Source organism: Colletotrichum phormii (assembly GCF_030913505.1).
Source record: "Colletotrichum phormii strain CBS 102054 chromosome Unknown BDP81scaffold_23, whole genome shotgun sequence".
NCBI lineage: Eukaryota > Fungi > Ascomycota > Sordariomycetes > Glomerellales > Glomerellaceae > Colletotrichum > Colletotrichum phormii.
This window is the reverse complement of record NW_026851465.1, coordinates 12,929-33,072: the sequence shown is the minus strand read 5'-3', so window position 1 is coordinate 33,072 and position 20,144 is coordinate 12,929. Positions and strand designations below refer to the sequence as shown.

The 20,144-nt window shown below is 52.1% G+C and overlaps 8 protein-coding genes across 8 annotated transcripts; 5 read left to right on the top strand and 3 right to left on the bottom strand.

The window, feature by feature from the left end:
• Positions 1-201: 201 nt before the first annotated feature.
• Positions 202-1,644, bottom strand: BDP81DRAFT_453346 (uncharacterized protein; the record flags this gene model as incomplete). The annotated part of the gene is made up of 2 exons (XM_060592821.1): positions 202-1,458; positions 1,558-1,644. 2 exons carry the CDS (start codon positions 1,642-1,644, stop codon positions 202-204), a joined length of 1,344 nt encoding a protein of 447 aa, XP_060440585.1.
• A 691-nt stretch (positions 1,645-2,335) lies between these two features.
• BDP81DRAFT_500413 (uncharacterized protein) lies at positions 2,336-3,683 on the top strand. Its single transcript, XM_060595511.1, has 4 exons — positions 2,336-2,389; positions 2,588-3,100; positions 3,134-3,229; positions 3,302-3,683. The coding sequence occupies exons 2-4, from the start codon at positions 2,588-2,590 to the stop codon at positions 3,659-3,661; spliced, it is 969 nt and encodes a 322-aa protein (XP_060440584.1). The 5' UTR covers positions 2,336-2,389; the 3' UTR covers positions 3,662-3,683.
• Positions 3,684-7,569: 3,886 nt separating this feature from the next.
• BDP81DRAFT_329342 (aquaporin-1) lies at positions 7,570-8,513 on the top strand (the record flags this gene model as incomplete). The annotated part of the gene is made up of 2 exons (XM_060585302.1): positions 7,570-7,872; positions 7,938-8,513. The coding sequence occupies 2 exons, from the start codon at positions 7,570-7,572 to the stop codon at positions 8,511-8,513; spliced, it is 879 nt and encodes a 292-aa protein (XP_060440583.1).
• A 968-nt stretch (positions 8,514-9,481) lies between these two features.
• Positions 9,482-10,130, top strand: BDP81DRAFT_398235 (uncharacterized protein; the record flags this gene model as incomplete). Its single annotated transcript, XM_060588428.1, has 2 exons — positions 9,482-10,038; positions 10,097-10,130. The coding sequence occupies 2 exons, from the start codon at positions 9,482-9,484 to the stop codon at positions 10,128-10,130; spliced, it is 591 nt and encodes a 196-aa protein (XP_060440582.1).
• Positions 10,131-10,154: 24 nt separating this feature from the next.
• Positions 10,155-10,676, bottom strand: BDP81DRAFT_398234 (uncharacterized protein; the record flags this gene model as incomplete). Its single annotated transcript, XM_060588427.1, has 1 exon — positions 10,155-10,676. One exon carries the CDS (start codon positions 10,674-10,676, stop codon positions 10,155-10,157), a length of 522 nt encoding a protein of 173 aa, XP_060440581.1.
• Positions 10,677-13,381: 2,705 nt separating this feature from the next.
• Positions 13,382-14,487, top strand: BDP81DRAFT_453342 (uncharacterized protein; the record flags this gene model as incomplete). Its single annotated transcript, XM_060592820.1, has 2 exons — positions 13,382-13,496; positions 13,820-14,487. The coding sequence occupies 2 exons, from the start codon at positions 13,382-13,384 to the stop codon at positions 14,485-14,487; spliced, it is 783 nt and encodes a 260-aa protein (XP_060440580.1).
• A 673-nt stretch (positions 14,488-15,160) lies between these two features.
• BDP81DRAFT_329503 (uncharacterized protein) lies at positions 15,161-17,378 on the top strand (the record flags this gene model as incomplete). Its single annotated transcript, XM_060585317.1, has 2 exons — positions 15,161-15,247; positions 15,336-17,378. 2 exons carry the CDS (start codon positions 15,161-15,163, stop codon positions 17,376-17,378), a joined length of 2,130 nt encoding a protein of 709 aa, XP_060440579.1.
• A 35-nt stretch (positions 17,379-17,413) lies between these two features.
• BDP81DRAFT_500407 (major facilitator superfamily transporter) lies at positions 17,414-19,285 on the bottom strand (the record flags this gene model as incomplete). The annotated part of the gene is made up of 6 exons (XM_060595510.1): positions 17,414-17,772; positions 17,824-17,903; positions 17,959-18,377; positions 18,429-18,848; positions 18,904-18,928; positions 19,095-19,285. The coding sequence occupies 6 exons, from the start codon at positions 19,283-19,285 to the stop codon at positions 17,450-17,452; spliced, it is 1,458 nt and encodes a 485-aa protein (XP_060440578.1). The 3' UTR covers positions 17,414-17,449.
• Between the last annotated feature and the right edge of the window lie 859 nt (positions 19,286-20,144).

Sequence of the window (20,144 nt, the reverse complement as noted above, 5' to 3'; positions counted from 1 at the left end):
AACTTTCCCAGTCAACAGAATGTACTTTATTGAAGCTATGAGACACTACGATGAAGCACATCTATCTGAGCTTTTTTACGCCAAGATCTTCTTGTGGCAATCCATGACTGATTATCAGTGATGTTCCGAAAAGAAACCCACCACAGTATCGCATCTGCCCGACCTAGAAGCCCCTCTTATTTGAGTCTTTGCCGAAGTAATTTAGTCTGAGTCCGAGTATAGGCCTGTGCTCGTATAGAGGTCTGTGTCCGTATATACGTCTGTGTCTGTGTCCATTGTTTCGCTGCTGGAACTTGTTTCCTCATCCGAATCACAGGCCACAGGCTCCTTCACCTCATTCCACTCAGTACTCACAACTCGAGCAGAAAGAATAGCCAGCGCCGCATGGTTCGGCCTCAGTGCCGCGCCAAACGCCCCAGCCAAGCTGTCATGAATCGATGTCCTTTCCGTCTGAATGCTGTCGGCGAACGAAGTAAGGATACCATTCTCACAGTACGGTCCGGAAGTACCCCAATGCCGAGCTGCCATGAGGATCCCGCGATGTAGCAATCGTCGATCGAAAGTGTCTCTGCATGAATCCAACCGCCACGCCGCCGCCGTGGCAGAGGAGAAGAAGCTCCACCACATGTAGCGAGCCTGCGGGCGATGCGAGGTGAGGAAGATGAGCTTGCGGTTGTGGAGATGTTTAAGTTCCAGGAGACGGTGGCCAACGTTGATCATCTGTGACATCTCGGCCACGCTGGGTGTATTGTCGAGAACGACGACCTTGTAGTCCTTGATCTCGGCATTATCCCATTCTTTTAAGCGTCGTGTTCTCGCGTCTTTGAGCTTTCTTTTTGTCTCGTCTTCGAAGTGGATGAATGACTCCTCGATTGGCTCCAAGTCCACATTTGGAACGATTGCAATGAAACCATGAGCCAAAGCCCACTCGATAGTTTTGTGCAGGAACAGCCCGTTGTTTGGATGAACAGTGAGGAGTATATCCATAGAATGGCAGGAGCCAAAGACGGCCCTCTTGTTGGAGCAAGTTTCGTCTGGGAATAGAATGGCAGCTCTGCAGTCTGCCACCTGAATCCAATTGTGCAGTATGGGGTCCCAATACCTATAGCTCCCAATAACGTACTTGGAACTAGGACAGTAGCTGTTGATCATCTGCTCTTCGAATTGGCTTCGCATATGCTTGTCCCTAATTCCCATGCCGGTTGTCGTAATATTGCCTCTAAGATAGAGTCCTTCCAAGAAGTCACCGAATGGACTTTGGTCGATACTATGCCCAGATTGCATATCTTTTATTGTATCGGCAAGAATGCCGGAGAGCGCTTGGTGAGCCGAGTGTATAGTGACGCATGTTTGTCCATCTTTTGTGTTGATCCAATTGTTCCAGGCTTCGATTTCACCTTCGGCTTTGGAAACTAGGTACTCCAGATGGGCTTGGGCCGCAACACCGTGGATGCGAAACTTTTCCAATTTTATACAATCCATCAAGAATAGCAAATTATATTGCGGCACCTGATTATTCTTGTATGCCTTTATCTTGAGGAATAGTCCATGTCGTACTCGAAGGAAGTCGTCCTCGGAAAATCCCCCGAGAGGGTCGTGTTCCCAGTTGGCGGATTTGCTTTCGATTACAGTCGCTGGGGCCATAGTGACGGAATTGCTACTGATTGTGTGTATTGGTTTTACAAGAGGGAATAGCAAAGGAGGATTAGACCTCTCTATATACACTTTCAAGAGGCTACCGGAGAAAGGTGTCTGTGGAGGGCGTGGCCCACGGCATCAAGGTCTTCTCTTCCAGATGACGCTACTTTGAAGTATAATCAGTCGGCCACGGCATCTCGTTGGCTGGATTAAACCTGATAGCATGAAGTCGAAGACCTTGGAGTACCTCAAGAACTAGATATATGAGAGTACAAGCTGGTAACTCAGATGACTATGGCTTTGCTGGTACGGTGTCCGCGGACTAAAGCCTAGGCAGGCGTTCGGGCATTGAAGATTTCATGAACAGGGTCACTGGTGTCCGTTCCCAGCGTATACGTCGCTTTGAACTCATATCAATGAAATCGATATCTCGCTGCAATGATTTGATTATGAGAATCTTCTGTCCCCAAATATCACGAATCAAATTAGACGGGGAAGGAGCCCGGTGTCAAATCCACAGTCCAACGGAAGGGGCGACCGCTTCATCGATATTCGACCGCACGGACTATTTTGCGAACTTCCCTCACCTCACTCTTTCCCCTCATCACTTCTCCCTCTGCTCAACCTCGACATGAGCCTGAGCTTACCTCTTCCACTTCGCTTCAGCAAGACCAAGTAACAGGGACAGAAAGGGCATCGAGAGCCTCACATATACATCGATATATGAGAATCTCTATGCTCGTCCTCCACGGTAAGCAGTGCTTCCTTTTCATCACCTTCCCCATGCCCCAGATTTCATTGTCCCGGGCCTCTGCACGCTCCTCTCATACGTGAAAGCTGCAGTCGTGAAGCCAGAACTCATAGACTTGGGCAATACACATCATCTCGGATATTCATCCTCTTCATCAGGAAGCTGTGGGCGCACATCACTAACGATATCAATATGTAGATGCCTCCCACGCATAAGGGAAGGCAAGCCAGTCCTGGCCCGATCGCGCCTGCCAATGCTACGACGCCCAACGAACGCTTCTCAGTTTATCAGTTGAAAGTCATCGATGTCTGCCTTCGCCAGACCGGATTCGACTTTCGAGGCTATGCTTGCGGCCCCGTTGCCGAAGATGAATGGGATGCCCTCAAGCTCCTTCACCTTGATTTCGCACTTCCAACAGCCGATCCTAGCTTGACTACGACTGCATCTCGTCTTTGCACCATCATCCATGCTGCTGCTCAATGTCTCGAAGGCGCTGACTACACCGTTCGTGATGCAACATTCTGGGAGGAAGTGAAGAAGCTTCTGTCCGACGACAGCACCTTCCAGGCGGCTTTCACCTCCGACTTTGTCAAGTTCGACACCGTTCTCTACCGATATTACTCAGCATTTGTGACCTTCAGGGACCAGAACCCTGGCATGTCTCGCACACTTATCAAGGAGCCTTATACTACCAGTGCCGAGAGCAAAGCGGTTCATCAGCTGCATCTAGCCATGTGTGCATAGGAAGATATCATGGAACTCAATGGAACCACTGTCGAACCCCACCTCTCCTCCAAGAACGAACTCCTTGCGGCAACGGATGAGTACATTCGACAGACTGTACGTGGCAGAAGCCGTAGTATCTCAATCGCCAGGCGTCATTTCAAAGCTGGCTACCGTGCTCATCACAAGCCCAAGCTGGAGGAAACTTACAAGGAAGCTTACAACAAGGGAAAGCGCGAGGGTGAAAGTGCGTCCAGGATCAAGCTCCAAGAATTGAGAGATCAGATACGGAAGGAAGAGACCGACTTGTTCACACTGAACAGGACAACTATGGATCGAAATCGCCAGGTGATACAGGAGAACAAGTGCATCACAAAGGAATTTGAAGATCTGCGTGCTGAAAACTATGAGCTTCGCAGACTCAACAAAGAGCTCATTGAGCTCCGAGAGGCATCGCCGAAGCAGATCACAGCCAACAGGCCGGAAGAAAGCACTGGGAAGGGACAAAATGACTTTGCTTTCGGTGAAGTGATTGACCTGTTGGGTTAAAACTTCGATAACTGGTTTCTGGCTGTTACCTGCCGATGGTTGGACGATGGATCTCAATGCTGGACAAACGAAATCGAGGATTCTGGACAAGGGACTTTCTGTAGGATAGGATGTCAGAGATACCGGCTTTTTGCTCTTTTATCTGCTTGCTAAAGTTGGTCACAGACCTCTAGGAATTGAACGCACTGCTTCTTCATACCATTCCCTTTGCTACTACCTAGTCTTGATATGTATTGGGGTCCAAGTCGGCTCTGATGTCACTCTTCGCTTCATGCAGTTGGAACTGAGTTGCGGGACATTTCTTTTCCCGTTCCTTCCACGACAAAAGAAAGCACTAGTCATCTGCCCGGCAGTGATTCGATTAGACTTGGTTTGGATCCCTAACATTTGTCCCACCTTTTTACTCCTCGAGACCTCGAGACTTGTGGACTCCGACCACGCTGCCAAATGGAACAGACTTGCTGTCGCCTGCGAGATGGCCATGCCTATCAGAAAGCTCTGGGAGGACGATCAATAGTATTCTCTAACCGGTGGTGCCTGACGATAGAGATCAAAGCAGACCGGCCTTGGGGCGCCGGGATTGTTCTAGAGCAGGTTCAACGATAAGCCCGAAGTTCAACGTTCATATTTCCAGGCCTCTTTGTGACGGCCGCCATCTTGCGGCTAGCCATTCCGGGTATGCCGCTGCTCAGGCTTTTGAGTCCAGCCTTATTGTCTCGAAACGATCGACCTCGATGTCGAGCGCCACCCCGCCTCAGACCAGGACATCCCGTCCGTCCTGCATCACACCACGGCTTCCACCACTACCTACCTCGTCATTGTCCTAGCCTCTCGACCAATAATCGATCTGGGACACTGCGCCTGCCATCCAATTCCTACCACATGGTCGAAGCCTGCTTGACGCAGAAGCCTAGCTCATCAAGTTGCCACGATGGAACGAGGCATTTCGAGGACTGGAAAAGAGCAACATTGGGTCTGGCTCCTGTTTGTCGTAGAAAAACGCGCGCATTGCATCGTAGGATAGCTCCACTACCTGTAATCTCAAGAGCCGGCAGACGTGGAACTCCTCTCTTGAGCCTGTTACTTTCTGGCCCCCAACACGTTGGGCTGCCGCCCGAAGCTTCGGTCAAGCTTGCGACGTTCTGCAACGTGACGCCTCGGGCTCCGCTTCATGTCTCACTCTATGTCTCACCGTCCCTGCCTCCCTCGTTCGTGGCGCAAGACTTTCCCGTTGAGAAAATGATCGTTCGTGGCTTGGTCACAAAATTGCTGATGGCCCTCTCAAGACACCAACGTGGGCAGTGGCTCTTGTGCTCTGTCTGATGATATTTCACTGAACGACTATAAACACTGCTCTCAGCAGCTGACGGTGAGACGCCCGCATCAGTTGTGAGTAGCTTATTTCGGGCTTCAAGGTGAAGGTTAGATCTGGAACAGTCTACTGCCCTCGCTGCTTACTACTGGCATCTTCCATCGAGACTGACGCCCGTCCTCGGTACTCCGGATGAGACAGCAAAAAGAACACCCTCACAACCAAAACCACGACGCAAAATGAACAGGTGGTATCCAGGAGGCTGGCCCCCCAGCTCGCAGATCACTCACGTTCCCACCGCGGATCATGTCCCAACTGCCCTTAGCGCTCAGGACCGGCCCGTATGTCGATCAGTCCAGACTTGGACCCGCGATCCCAAGCTCCACCGTTGTTGCGCAACCACCTTCATTCGTCCGCCCCGCGTGGCACTTCACGGACGGCCGGCCATACTTGAAACCCCCGCACATGCAGGAGGTCAAGAGCGGGAGAGGATTCCAGCCAATAATGGATGAGCAGTATGACTTCGTTCTCTCAAAATAAGAATACTGCAGCTGTGGGATTTTGGAGAGAGGTGGGTCATTTTTGTGGTTCTTTTTCTGTGCTTTTGTGCCCGTTCTGCATTCTGCATTTGGTGATGGAAACTAGGCCGTGACATCAGCAGCTACTCACTCATCACTCAGGCTTGCGAAAGGGCTGTTTGTGCTACACAGCTCACGTGGATACCGCAGGTAACAGGAACCAAGATTGCAGGGTGCGCAAGCGTCCAGATTCTGTGGGACAAACAACGAAGAGTTTGCAGCACGACATGCGGCGCGAAAACCTGCCCGATTGCCAAACAACCAGGACAGAAACAGGCCATCAGTTCAGACGAAAAAAAAAAAAGATCAGAGGAGCCTAATGCTGCGTTCTGTTTGTCAACCTCAGATGGTGATACCGCTGTGCATTCGCAGCGGCGAATCACGTCCGCATCAACGTGCGCTAGCGGGAGATGCAAACTGAAGCATGACATCGGAGGGATCTGCCAATCAGAAGGCGAGGATGCCAACCGGCAACGTACGATGGCGAGACACTCTGAGCAAAGCATGCCGGTAATGACAACTGCTTGTTCCCATCATTATTGCCATCATCATGGCACATTGTCTTGAGGCCGGCGGAGAGTGTGGCGGATTGTGGGGGGCAAAGAAAGCCGGTCTAGGTCTAGCCTTTGACATCGGCTCCGAGGGAGAGGACTTCGGCCCCAGCGATGTTCAAAGTCTCAAGATGAATTAATTCAGATTAACTCTTCGTTTCTTTTGAGAGGCTCGGCTCTACAATCCGAGACTTCATGGGGAAAAGGGTTTGGTGAGACTGGCCGTTTTTCCTGTACCCCCGGTTGGGCGGCAAGACGCATAGTGCTGGTCTGACATCGGAGCAACTTGTCCGTCAGACGGGTCAAATCCTTTGTAGAGATCATCACTGTGATAGCAAGACATACAGATTTGAGCCCAATTCTGGAGGAGCTTTACACGGTCAGGGTCCCGAAAGCTTAGACCTAGACAAACGGTGCACGTTGCGCGTGCCCGCACGGACTTGGCATCGGAGACAGAGACAGATCGGACATCAGAAAGCGATCGCGGAGGAACGTCATCTCAGGCTCCTCTCTCTGCGCGCGTACGTTTGTAGACAGGAATACAGTATGATCCTTCAGCACCTTAGACTGTCGTCCGTACAGACTGTAGGAGCAGGATGGTACTTGGCTTTCCGTAGGCATAGTAGACCAATGCGAAGTATCGGGCTTCGTACATCTCCTTCCGCTTTCGTGAACAACTGCTTCCATCCTTGACCATGCTGGTAATATACGATTGACAAAGGACTCATTCGATCTCAAGAGTCAACTCAATATCTTGAGGCGAGACACACAGCTTCGAGCCCAACATCGTGGCGACAGATCCATCAGAACAGGGAGACGCTGGTTAGGGATCACGACCAAAACAGCGAAACACACAGATTGGGGCCCAACAAGGGGAGCAGCTCGACCTCGGGATGGTTGAAGTCGTTCGAGAAGATGAACACGGCAGGACGTAATGGCACAGCATGGCGATTGGTGCCCAGGCAAGAGTGACAGGACTCTCAGCGTAGCTCATCGCCAAGTTTGCAAGTACACCCTTCTCGATTGGAACCTTGTGGTCATCGATATGAGGGTACAGATCCTCGGGTCTTCGTGGTACAGCATCCCTCGTGCCGAGCTCAGTACTGCTCTCGTGTACTCCAACCTCCTCGTCGTTGTACTGACGCTGTCCCTACCACTTGGTGCCCAACTGGAAGAATCCGGCCCACGGTGATGCGTCTGATCGTGGGAAAATTCGCCTTCGCCGATAGTCACGGCAGAGGTTTGGATGACAAGCACCTTCGACGACCGCCTCACTTCTCGAGACCAGCCATCGTTTACAGCCGTGATACGTATTTATAGATGGCATCGACTCTCACAAAAGAACTCTCTTGTTCAAGCCCTCAAACAATTCAGTCTCACCATCCTCTCGCAGTCATCCTTCCATTCTCGACACCTCCATCGACCATCACTCACAAGATGTCTACCACCAACAACCACCACACGCCTATGAAGCAGGCCATCGACGCGCTGCACGCCACCAACCCTCCCGCGGGACAGAGAGGCTACCCCTTCTCACTCCCGCAGCGTAACCTCCTAGTCATCGTGCTGGGCGAGTTCTGCGGAACATTCATGTTCCTCCTCCTCTCCTTCCTCGGAGCCCAGACCGCCATCGTCACAAACAACCCCGACGACCCGACGGCTACGCTCTCCCCTGATAGCTTGCTCTACATCGCCGCAGCTTTCGGCACAGCCATCACCGTCAATGTCTGGATCTTCTACCGCGTCAGCGGCGGCATGTTCAACCCTGCGGTATGTTCCACTCAGTCATCTCCCATTCTCTCTACTTCAAACACTCCCTAACGTCCCCATAACAGGTCACTCTCGGTCTCGTTCTCGTCGGAGCAGTCAAGCCGCTCCGAGGTCTCTGCATCGTACCCGCCCAGCTGCTCGCTAGTATCGCTGCCGCTGCCGTGGTATACGGAGTCCTCCCCGGCCCTCTCCGCGTCGCCAACACTCTAGGCGGCGGCGCCACCGTGCCCCAGGGCTTCTTCATCGAGATGCTCTTGACCGCCCAACTCGTCTTGACGGTATACTTCCTCGCTGTCGAGAAGCATCGCGCAACTTTCCTTGCACCCATTGGCGTCGGTATCTCCGTCTTCATCGCCCACATCACGGCTACCAACTGGACCGGCACCTCCATCAACCCTGCCCGCTCATTCGGTCCTGCTGTCATCATTGGCTTCGTCGAGTACCACTGGATCTACTGGATCGGCCCCTTTGCTGGCGCCCTCCTGTCCTTCTTGGTTTACGCCTTATTCAAGTGGCTGGAGTACCAGACTGCCAATCCCGGACAGGACGACGACATGGAGAAGGCTCTTCACCCTTCTCTTCCCGTTGACTCGGCGCACAGCGGTGGAACTGAGCTTACTGGCGAGCACGCCAAGGTTTAAGCGTCAATGAAAAGGGGAATACTAGTGCTCTTCAACACGCCCGGACACAGGCGTATGCGCTGGTAGATGTAAACTGTATGCTGGATCGTACTTGATAAGGTTATCTTGGGGCGAAGGGAGTAGATGAGAAGGGACTTTGCAGATTGTAGATACATGTAGTGCTAGATTATCTGTTTAAGGTGGTGATATGTTACTTGCTTGGAGTAAATGAAGTATAGGTCTATTGAGGTGTCATTCTACGTGTGTCTCTTCTTTGCCCGCAACTCAGTTGTCCCTCCGATCTTCTAGCCTTCCAGCGCGCTTGTTCAATGGGTACCATACCATGTACCCGAATAACGACAACATTTATCAAGTACCAAACTCCAGTGAGAATTTGGATTCCTTGCGTCTGTCGCGGAGATCACACGTGCCCTCGCATTTGGTGGGCGCTTTCCTTCCGCAAAATGACTTGGTGAATATGGGTCATGGGGACCTCAGCTAGGGGCTGTAGTTAATCGCATTTGGAATACAAGCATCTTGCTTAAATTCACATGGAACCCTTGCGCCATGATCGACGGAGAAAGTCTTGTTGTTGGACCTCATCGTCGTCCTTTCGAGTCACGTGACAGCAGTGCTTACCTGAGTAAATGATACTATCACGAAGATGACTTGTTTCTTTTCTGGTCACCTGGATTATGCAAACACTGCCTACTAAATTTTTATTTGAGAAGTCGTATGGTAACTTTGGGAAAGAGCGCCTTGTTTGAGCTTGAATGGTGCTTGCATTTACTTCGTACCTGACTGACCGAACCAATTTTTGACCTTTGGCAATCCGTCGTCAACGTGAACCTTCACCTTAACGGGTCCCACAAATTTCAACCCGTCCCGTCTCCCACCTACTTCACCTGAGAAAATAATGAGAAGTAAAATTCTTTTACCCTTTCCTCTGTTTTTCCTTCCTCCTCACCGGTTGCGATCTCCTTATTTGCATGGGCTTGGAGACCGACCTCAGCAACTCTGACAAGATGGTGTTGTCCAACATAGTCGAAGACCTTGGCAAAGGCGCATACCCAGCCATTTCGGAAGTTTTGGAAGACATGGTACAGGCAACTGTACAGCAGAGCAACCACGGAGTCATGATTCCGTCCGCCACGCCCATCAGCGACCATGCTCTATTTGTCCCACCTTATGATAACGGCATGAAATATATCACAGCCGGCGTCGATAAACTACAAGTCCAGTACGAATTACTGAGTGAAAGATTGTCGTTATTCGAAAAGAAGCTCAGCACTGCCGAGAAGAAACGCAAGAAGCTGGTCAGGGTCTCCAGCGCCATAGAGCGGAATATCGAGGCCAGCAAGGCTGAAGTCCAATCACTGGACATCAAGGTTCTTTGCGGAGGGATTAAGGACCGGGATTTGGAGCTTTTACTTGAGATGGAAACTTCGGAGCTTTGGGGCGCCAAGACCAGGAGAAATATGCAGATGAAGAAGATCGACAAGAAACTGAATGAAATCGATCGCTTCATTGAGGCACACGAAGCAATGTAAGATGCCTCACTCTTCCCTTTCAGATTCATTCCACTAATCCTGAAGCACAGACAGCGCAGCCGCGACGACGACAGGGTCAAAGACCTAAACAACTGACTAGACTCTCTCGACCTCACATCGCGACCATAACCCCAGCAGCCACGCCAGCAGCAACACCAGCCATAGCCATCCCAGTACACTTTGGCACAGCACCGCCCTTGGAAGTCTTGGTCGCCGCCGTATTATCCTGCCACGCTTTCTGCCAATCAGAAAGATACGAAGAAACCCACTTGTCGTCCTTGTCCGGCACGTTGTCCTGCCACCACTTGGCCTCCTGCTGGGTGTGCAACCTGAACCCGTTCACCGCCATCGAGGCAACGACGTCGGGCGCGTCGGTGGCCTTGGCGGCGGCGGACCATATGTGGGAGTAGACCGTCGTCCACTTCTTGTCGTTGAAGTACTTTTGGTCGACGCTGTACAGGGCGGTCGCGAGGGAGGTTGCTACGGCGCCTGTGAGGGTACTCGGGACGGATTTGATTTGGGAGAGGTATTCGTCGGCGGCTGTGGAGGTTGGGAGGGTGGTGCCAAGCCAGAACTGGGCGAAGGCGGTTGGCGCGATGGCCGTTGTGAGGGAGATGACTTTGAGGAGATGCATAAGTGAGTGAGGTCTATCTTAATAGAGAACCTAGTCTTGAACGGTGTGGTTTTCGGCTCGTGATAGCGCTCTTTCCGCTTCGAGTCAAGTGTTGCTTAGAAGTGGCTTCTGATGCCGAGAAACCTCGCCAAAAGGATCAGTTATAAAGAGGGATACTACTTCCCTTTAAATAGTCCAAGTTGGCGAACTTTCACCCTGAGCCAAAGCAAACGCCAAGCATAACTTCCCCATTCCTTCCTCATCGTTTCACCAACAAAACACTGGCGAACCATTTGTTTGCTGTGCCGTGGTGCCTTGCGGCACAGCAACATGTCTGCTGCCTAAATTTGCGATGCAATTTCTCTCGAGTCACGAAGCTAAAGCCAGGAGGATTGGCCGCTTGTAGATTAGATGTTACATTGAGGAGACCATGGGGAAAGTACCTTGCAATAGTTCTCGGCCATCGGGCTCCCTCGAATCCTTCTGTGGCCGGGCGTGGTTAGCTTTCCTGACGTGTTTTCTCCGCGATACTACCGTCGGGAGGGCGGTGTGTCACCCCACTTCGATCGGCGAGCTGGAACGGGGAAGTGGGGCACGTTCGGGCGGGGGGCCTCGGCCTGGGGCCGATGGGACGTGATTTTCGCTAGCATTGGCGCTCACTCACATGATATTCAATGCGCCACAGCTTCTGTCATGCTTGCAGTATAAATCATCCCTGATTTGATCTCTCGACATAAGTCTGGAGGGATCCGTACGTTCTGAAGACGTTTTGGCCTCAAAGAGCGATCCTGGCCACATGCGAAATCATGCCTCCCTCGATCTACCATGCCGGGACTCGACTGATGCCGTGTCTACGAGGTGTGTTCACCGTTCACAGGTCGTGCTCGTCTAGCCGACGAGGCGAGAGTCGCGTAACGATCTCCCAGCTTGATAGGTAGATAGTCGAGACTGACAGGCTCCAAGAACTCGTCGGGCGGAGACTGAATCACCTTGACTTTTCTCTTGCTCGTCACTCACCAAATTTCGTGAGTGAGCTACCTCCCTTAATCATAACCTGATGTCGGAATTCACTTGGCGGAGAATGGACCAACCAATCAGTGGAAGTCGTAAGCGAAGATCGGCGGCCAAGGTACTTGGGTATGAGAGAGTGGGTTTCCAGACCTTAAGCATCTTAAGTCCTTGACTGAAGTGCATCATGTGGAAGAACCAAAAAAGAAATATGACTTCTCTTTGCCTTGATCGACTTAATAAGCTCTTGATATCGCTGTTCTAGATTCTTTGCTTGGATGCAGCCGGTGGGAGCCAGCATCAGTAAGAACGTGGTGCGGAGCGGTTCCGCAATGGCAAAACCCCTCATAAACCTTAGGAAGGAATTGAATCGGCGTTGCGATCTCCTGATTCGGGCTTCCATAGCCCCCGTGGGGTAAGGCAGCCAAGCTGCCAAGTCTGCCCAGTCTGCCTTGCGACTTGACGTTATTACCTAACTTGCATAAGTTGCATTTCAGCTGCCAAGGCGACTCGCTTCTGCTTTCATTCCCGTACTGTCATTCTCTTGGCCGCTCTTCGTTGTAATCCTTGGACATGCCGGCATCCGAGTTGTCCGCCCTGCCAGGGCTGTCTCGATTATCTCACTCGCGGATAGTATGGTATTCTTTATATTTCGCCAGCCCTACGCAGCTACTATTTGGTCAGAGTTACACTTTTGCACATCTCTGTTGCCATCAGTTCAGAAGAAGGGGCCGAAAGCCCCCTTCAGTCCATCGGGCACCATGGCTCCCCTATCCACTCTGGCAGAAGACATCATGCACGGCATAGGCGAATACCTCACTGTGAACGAGATCCTTCAACTCACCCTCACTCAAAAACGCTTCGCAACATCATTCGAGCGTAGTCTCTTGCTGCACCGCGATCTAGCATTGCAAGGATACAGCGCAATGATGTCAGCCATCATCAACAAGAACGTCGGCAGGGTCGAGGAGCTATTGAAACTCGGCTACGATGCGAACTTTGCGTGGGAAACGCAAGCGCTTGCCTGCTTGCCTGCCCAGCCGACTTTGAATTCCCTGTCGACAATCTGACGCTTCAAGCGCCGTCAAACGTTGCCATCAGACACGGTACTCCGGGATTCCTCGCAACTGAACGCCTGTATCGCCCTGCGTGCGACTTACACAAGATCTTCATAATCCTACTCCGTGCTGGCCCACGCCATCTTGGAGGACCAGATTGACATCGTCAAACTCCTACATAAAAACGGCGCAGACTTCGAGAACCCGCTGCTGCAAGTCTTTACGTTCCGTGGCACGCCGGTGGACGTTGATCACCAGATCAGTCTCTTGCACCTGGCGAACAGCGGTGCCATGATCGAGACCCTTTTAGAGCTTGCTCCAAACATTCCTATCGACAAGGACAGATGCTTGCAAACAGAACCGCTACTCCTATGGCATGTCGATAGAGGCACTGATATCAAAGGCCTCCGTCGACTGCTGGAAGCTGGCGCTCATGTAGAAGGGGCACGTCCAGCGACGCAGCGACTTCGATTTTGCCAGTGCGAGGAGGATGACCCGCTTCACGTCTTCCTAGACCATCAATCACCGCTCGAGGCCGCCATATGGAACTTGGACCGGGATGCCGTTGAGCTATTGCTTGAAAGCGGGGCATTAATGGTATACCCGCCCAACGACGAGGGCGAAGTAACTTGTTTGCAAGAAGTGACCAAAATCTTCCTCATGGACCACAAACCGGATGATCTAGAGGTCAGCAAAGAGATTTTCCGCCTCCTTCTCGACCGAGGGTTCGACGTCAATCGCGAATACACCGAGTGGGCGGGGTGGACAGAAGAGGGTACGCGCTGTCACGGACCGATAGCATACAAGGCCAACCTACTGGTGGAAGGCCTGATCAACCCCGTATCGGCCGAGATGTTCCAGTTTCTCCTCGATGCTGGAGCGGATCCATATAACGCCTCGCCTGGCATACCCGCGGATGGAGGTCGCCCCATCCTGCTCGGCTTGTCAGCCTCAGCAGTGAGGCTCCCTTCCACCAATATGACCGAGACGGAAAGGAGCTCGTTACAAAACGCGAAGCTCAAAGCCCTGCTCGCCAAGAGGGCAGATCCAACCGGCTTCGACAGGTATTTCTTATTCGTGCTGCCCTGGAAATTGCAGGGCCGGCGAAATCGTACCAGGCGTTTAAAGTTCTTCATGATATCTTCGGTCCGTTTACTGAGGCCATGTATAAAGGTCTCCTCGCAGACTACATGCACCTAGCCAAAAGGACCCCAGGAGTCCTTCACGCGGGAGTGGAAATTATTGAGTTCCTCATCAGCTGTGGAGCCTCCGTCAACGGCACCAATGTCAACGGGGAGACGGCTTTGCACGTTGCCTATACCCTCTCAAAAACAAGCCCCTTGCCCATCGGGGAAAAGAACGACGTACTGGCGTGGGACCTTGATGAGGAGCAGGGCTTCACGGTGGGCTGGGCCGTCGGAACAAACAGCATTGGCCAACAGACCATCGATGGATTCCTGAGCGGGCTCCTTAGTGGTCCAATGGAGGTAGAGAAGCGGGTGAAAAACGCGACCGCAATTTTTGACATACTGATCAAGGCTGGAGCGGATCAAAGTGTTGTGAATGATAAGGGGGAGACGCCGGCAATGGTGATGTATCAGCACGGTTGGCTCCAGCTACCACCTTCTCCCGGTTCCGATTCAGGAAGTGTACCTATGGCTGAGGCCAAATCGGACTCAGCGCAAGACGAGAACATCTTGTCTAGTGCCTTTGCGATCTACAAGAGGCTTCAGGAACTCGTCGCGGCACAGTCGGTTACTACTTAGGCTGTTAGCTTACTATTACAAGGCGGGACTTGAATACCATTGCAAAGTCTTCATGATATGAGAAGCTTCATGACCATTTCATTCTAGTCAGCGCGTTACCTTGAGATCCTTCCAAGTTCTTTCGTCTTCGATGTTTTGGGTTGAGCGTCATTGCTAGTACAAACGTCATGCATCCCTTGGATAGAGACATGCTTGTCGCACATCAAATTGGTTAAAACCCGTTCTCTCCACGTATCCACAAGAAACTCTTTGTTGTGGGTGTTAGTACTTAGGTAGTTTCGGTTCATCTCCCGGCGACTTTATCGCCGAACGCCGGCGCGGAATCGGTGGAGACTGGTACGTAGAGCCGTTCCGCGCAACCATAACAGGCTTAGCGGCGCACCCGCTGACCGAATTAGGGAAAGCGCACATCGCTTGCTTATTCGCTCAATCTGGGGCGACTGATCTTCACTTTCATGGCTCTCTGGCGCGCATTCACTCGATATTCTTGGCATTCGTCCTGGCCGTTATTCCTCTTTGCATACTCTGTAGGACTCAATGACGTACGGAAAGGAGTGCCTCTTCTGTTTTCTGATGACTATCTGAGCAGCTTGAACAGTCACCAGCTCCACCGACCTTAATGTGCCGCCAAAAGCTTGGCTCCAACGGTCTCCGCCTCGGCTCGACAACACCCATGGAATCCTACTCTTCCCGCCCCAAAAAGACTGACATTGTTCGCAAGCGAACAGGGTGTCAAAATTGCAAAAAGAAAAGAAGAAAGGTGACCACGCATCCCTCACTTTCTTCCTAATCTACCTGCCGTTCCCCTTGTTTCGTTAGAAGTCCTGATCAACTGACTCTTAAGCCAGTGCGACGAGACGCGCCCGGAATGCCTTGCTTGCGTGAAGAAAGGAGTGAAGTGCAGCGGTTATGAGCGCTCCGTGACCTTCAGAGACGTCACCACGCGGGCTGCCGAGTCTTCGCGGAAGTTCGAAGAGGCTAGATGGGCCGCCCTACGTCTCGAGGATGAGCGAAGAAAACATCGCCGCCTCAGCTCAACTGGGGGGTCCTCCCCTGCCCCTCGGGAACCATCAACGTTGAAGGATGTCATAGAACTACCGGCGAGAGATGGTCCGTTGGCAGCTCCGGTTCCGGCACCTTTGCCCCCATGGCACTCGACGAGCGCCGAGGACTGGCTCGCTGGGTCCTTCACGTTACCGTGGCCACTTTTCGACACTTCTAGTGCTTCCTCCACGGTGCAGGATGCATCTCAACAACAGCACGGAACGGCACAGTCGAAGATCAACTCGGTTGAACTAGGACAACCTACACCGCTTGAAACCCCTGCTAGCCGCTTGATGCCGACAAGAGGAGAACAAAACAGCTCGATACCGACCGTAGAAGCTCCAAGCCCGGCCTTGACGACTGGCTGGGACGAGTTTCTCGTCACCGACGGCTCGTCTCCAGGGTCCTCCACATCTACCTCATCTCCTTTAGGCGAACCAACAATAGACTGCCAGCTACCGATACCTCTAGAAGAGGTCCTCATCCAGCACTTCAATAGAAACGTCCTCCCATCAATTCCAGTTGCCCTTTCCTTTCCGAACCTCTTCCGTCAGAGCAGCTGCTTTCGGTCGGCGGTACTAGCCCTCTCGGCCAGCAACATCAAGCTGACGCAGCTTCTGCCCATTGATCCGCTTGTCCTCCGCCGAGTATGTGACGACAGCAGCGTCTGGATCTACTACGACACAGCCGTCAAGGGGCTCCAAGCCCAGCTTCAAAACGTGGAAACCCACCGCGGCGAAGAACTCGCGGGCGCCGCCTTATTACTGGCATACCACGAGCTGGAAGCCGGCACCGCTCTCGGAATCAGGAACCACGCCACTGGCCTCGACGCCATCGCTTCCAAGCTCGACTTTGCAGCGTCGTCTATCCCCGACCTCTTCAAAGCTTGGCGAATGCTTCGCTACGATGTCCGATTCATGATGACGCCGACGCGATCGAGTTGCAACGCCGTAGATAGTTACGATGTGTCCAGCTTACTAGACCCGCAACTAACCATTCGGGATATCCTGTCCAGGCTTCATGGTCTTCATGCACGGTATGCAATGGAAGCCTCATTCAGCCAAGACACCACCGTCGATGGCAGTAGCGCATCAGAAAAGGTCGCCGTGTGGCTGATATCCGTCCTGGGCCGCGAATGCGATCGCCGCAACGTCCGTCTCAAGGACTTCCACAAGGAAAACCTTACATCAGACACGATATTGCGGCAGTGTGATGTCTTTTCTCACAGGCTGGATAACTGGCACAAGGGGCTCTGCACCCATGATATGCCGGTCGTCAAGCTCGGCACGGATTCAGATCTGATTAGCGGCGCCACGTTTGAGACTTTCGTAACCTACCGTTTCGGTGACACACGAAAGGCTCTCGAGTACGTGATTTATCTCGTGTGCAGGATGACGTGCAGTTACCTCCGCTCTCTATTCGACCCGTCTGTCCAGTCTTCTGGCACGGATGCCCTAGCCAAGGTCATTCTTGGCATCGTATGCGGGATGAACATGCAGCAAAGACAGCATTTTACTGTTCTTCGGGTGGATGTCCTGCTCAGAATGGCTGCGGGTTTGTCCGAAGACACCAACTTCATCACCACCGTCCTTGACTACCTGCTTCCGAGGCTGATTTCTTCGGGTCTCACGGGTCCTGACATCGTTGCGTGGATTTACTTGAAGTCGGCGTTAGAGCTCGAGCTCAGAGAGCGGAGAAAGGGCCGGGCAATCAGAATGACCATCGATGGAGTCGAGGAGGACTGTGAGATGTGGCAACTGGTGAACAGATATCCCGTCGCTGCCTTTGGGGATTACAATGGGAAGGGGTACTTCAGGGATTGCTACGTGATTGAGTGTCTAGGCTGAAATACGTCTGTTGAATATAGTCGGCATTGTCTTTGTTCCAAGCATCCTGCAGTCTCTACCTGACCAGAACCTCAATACGCATAAAACAGAATATTCTCACTCTCAGATTGCCGAATCTTCTTGTTCTCACTCATGAGCCAGAACCGCATCGCCCAGGCACCCATAGCAGTCGCAACGCTGAGCGCCGCGCTCGAAGACATCGCCATGACGTATCGGGGCTCATCCGACTTGGGCCACATGTAGGGTGTCCAGATGAAGGATGCGACGGCGATGCAGTTGACGATGGCCAGGGAGGACGCCTTCTTTTCCTTCGTCTGGGAGCAAGTCGCCGAGACCCACCCTAGTATGATTGAATTCACTGCATATGTGCCGACGGAGAAGACGACCATGGAGACTGATAGGTTAGTAAATCTCTGAGGACTTTTCCCCGGGGAGAGTTACGTACAGTATCTGGCACCAGTGTTGAGTGTGGCGCAGCCAAGGATAAAGCCAAACACAGCAACTGTCTTTGCTATGGTGATGTGCCTTTGATCACAATTAGCGTTCAATCGAGATTCTTGACCCCTTGCTTCAGACTGACCAAGTACGTTCATTGAACCTCCCAGAAGACCAAGACCATGCAATCGATATTATCCCAGCAATGAGATACGGCGGGCAAGTAAGCACCAACGTAATAGTCTCATCAAACCCCAACGTCTCAACCGCAGTCGGGAAAAAGTTCTTGAAACCGTTCGCGCCCAGGTGGCAGTGCTGCATTACGGTGAAAAGCCAGACCTTGGGATCTTTGGCAGCCTCGAGGAGACCAGACCAGGTAGTCGTCTGGCCAGTGTTTCCGACAGTATCTCGTAGGATACGCTCGTTGGCTAGGATGCGCTCTTCAGGGGTGAGCCATCGCGTCGTGAGGGGTTCGTCGGGCAGGATGAAGAAGGCTATTATGGCGATTATGAAGGTGACTACGCCCTGGATGATGAAGAGCCATCTCCAGCCTGCGATGCCGGACTAGTCATTTGTCAGACATTGTACTAGGATATTGGGACTTTGAAGACGAACCATCCCATGCATCTGGAAGATTCCTAGCGCGATCAAGCCAGCAAATGCCGTTGCGAGGATATTTCCCGTATACAGGATTGATATCCTCGTCGCCAACTCTTTGCGGGTGTAGAACGTGGCGAGAACGTAAAGAGCACCAGGGTAGTACGGAGCTTCGGTGATGCCGAGGAAGAAGCGAGTGAGTAGCAAGCCCGTGTAGTTCTGGCTGACTGCGGTGAGGGCGCTGATGATGGCCCAGACACCCATACAGGAGCTCATCCAGAGGCTCGGGCGGACGCGTGTTACGACCATGTTGGCGGGAATACCGACGATGACGTATCCGACGAAGAGGATGGAGACGCATGTTTGGTATTCTGTCGAGGAGAGGTTGAGATCTTCTTCGAGGGTGTTAAGTCTCGCGAGGGCGATGGCATTACGATCCTTGGACATATGTCAGAGATTTCAATGAACAGTCTTAGGGCTTGAGAATTCTCACCAAGTAATTGAGCCAGTACATGAACCTTGAATGTTCGTTAGCAAAGATGTGCGATAGGCAGTGACAGCATGGTTAGTAGACCGAGATTCGTCGGTTCGACGGCCGGCGAATCGAAGATATAGTGAAGGGTACCAAGATTGGGGGAGAAAGTCCGTAAAAGCCAAACTTCAAATATGGGGGCACCTTCTTACCAGAGAACGGGCATGATCATACAGTCGAGCCGGCGTACTAGGGCAATTTCGGCTGGGTCGTACTTCGCATGCGCTCCAGCGTAGTCTCGAACCTCAGGGGCAACTTTGAGAGCCTCCTCAACTTCAATCGGGACAAATGTGGGACCTTTGCCATCTGATTCGGCCTTTCGGTTGTTGAAAGAGAGTTTCATGGCAGCGGAAGTGGCCGAGAAGGTTCACGAGGCGCCGAAGGCAAATCTTTAATAGTCAGAGTTTGAGCTGGAAGCAAGAAAGCCGGATACCAAACTTGCATAAAGGGAGATGAGTATTTATAGCCTTCATGGCCCTCCCAGAAAAGAACATACAAACACCACCATCATCTTCATCCTTTGCGGCGTGCCGCTTTCGTAGGCAAAAAGTTGCAAGCCAGCTTCCCCGCACTGCCAAGCATCTTATCGAAGGTGTCATGACAATTATGGTGGTCTTGGTCCCAATCTTGCGTCTTAGCGCATCGTTTGCCTCATGATGTGCGAGAATCGGAATGAGATATGAGTGGAGAGGGGAGACTTGGAAGTCTGGGCAACGTCTTGGCGGGACAGGGACACATCTCGGCATCGCGAACGGCGAGCCCTGGGAGTAGTCGTGACTATCAAATTCGACTTATTATGGAGTAAGCCGGAGTTCCGTCGCAAAAAAAGTATTCATCCTAGAAAAATAATCATTTGGCTAAAAGAAACGAAGGGCATGTTACACCGCAAAGGTATGCAGTTGTGATAACATTGTGGAAACAGGGTCCATTACATAATCGTGCCCGCAAACCTTCTTCTCTGGACGACCCACTATCCATCCATCCCAAACAGTGCTTCGAGGCGTGTAGGCGTAGCGTACCAGGCAGTACAACGTTGTTTAATGATACAGGACCTTTTTCAAATGTTAGTGCGCCTGAGGAGTGAGATACGAGCGGCACGAAGTCGATGCCTGCATTGACATCTTCGATCGAAATGTCCCGGGGATGCCTGTATGTATGTAGAATGGGCGGTTCCGGAATATTGTGGCGTCGTAAAGCCATAT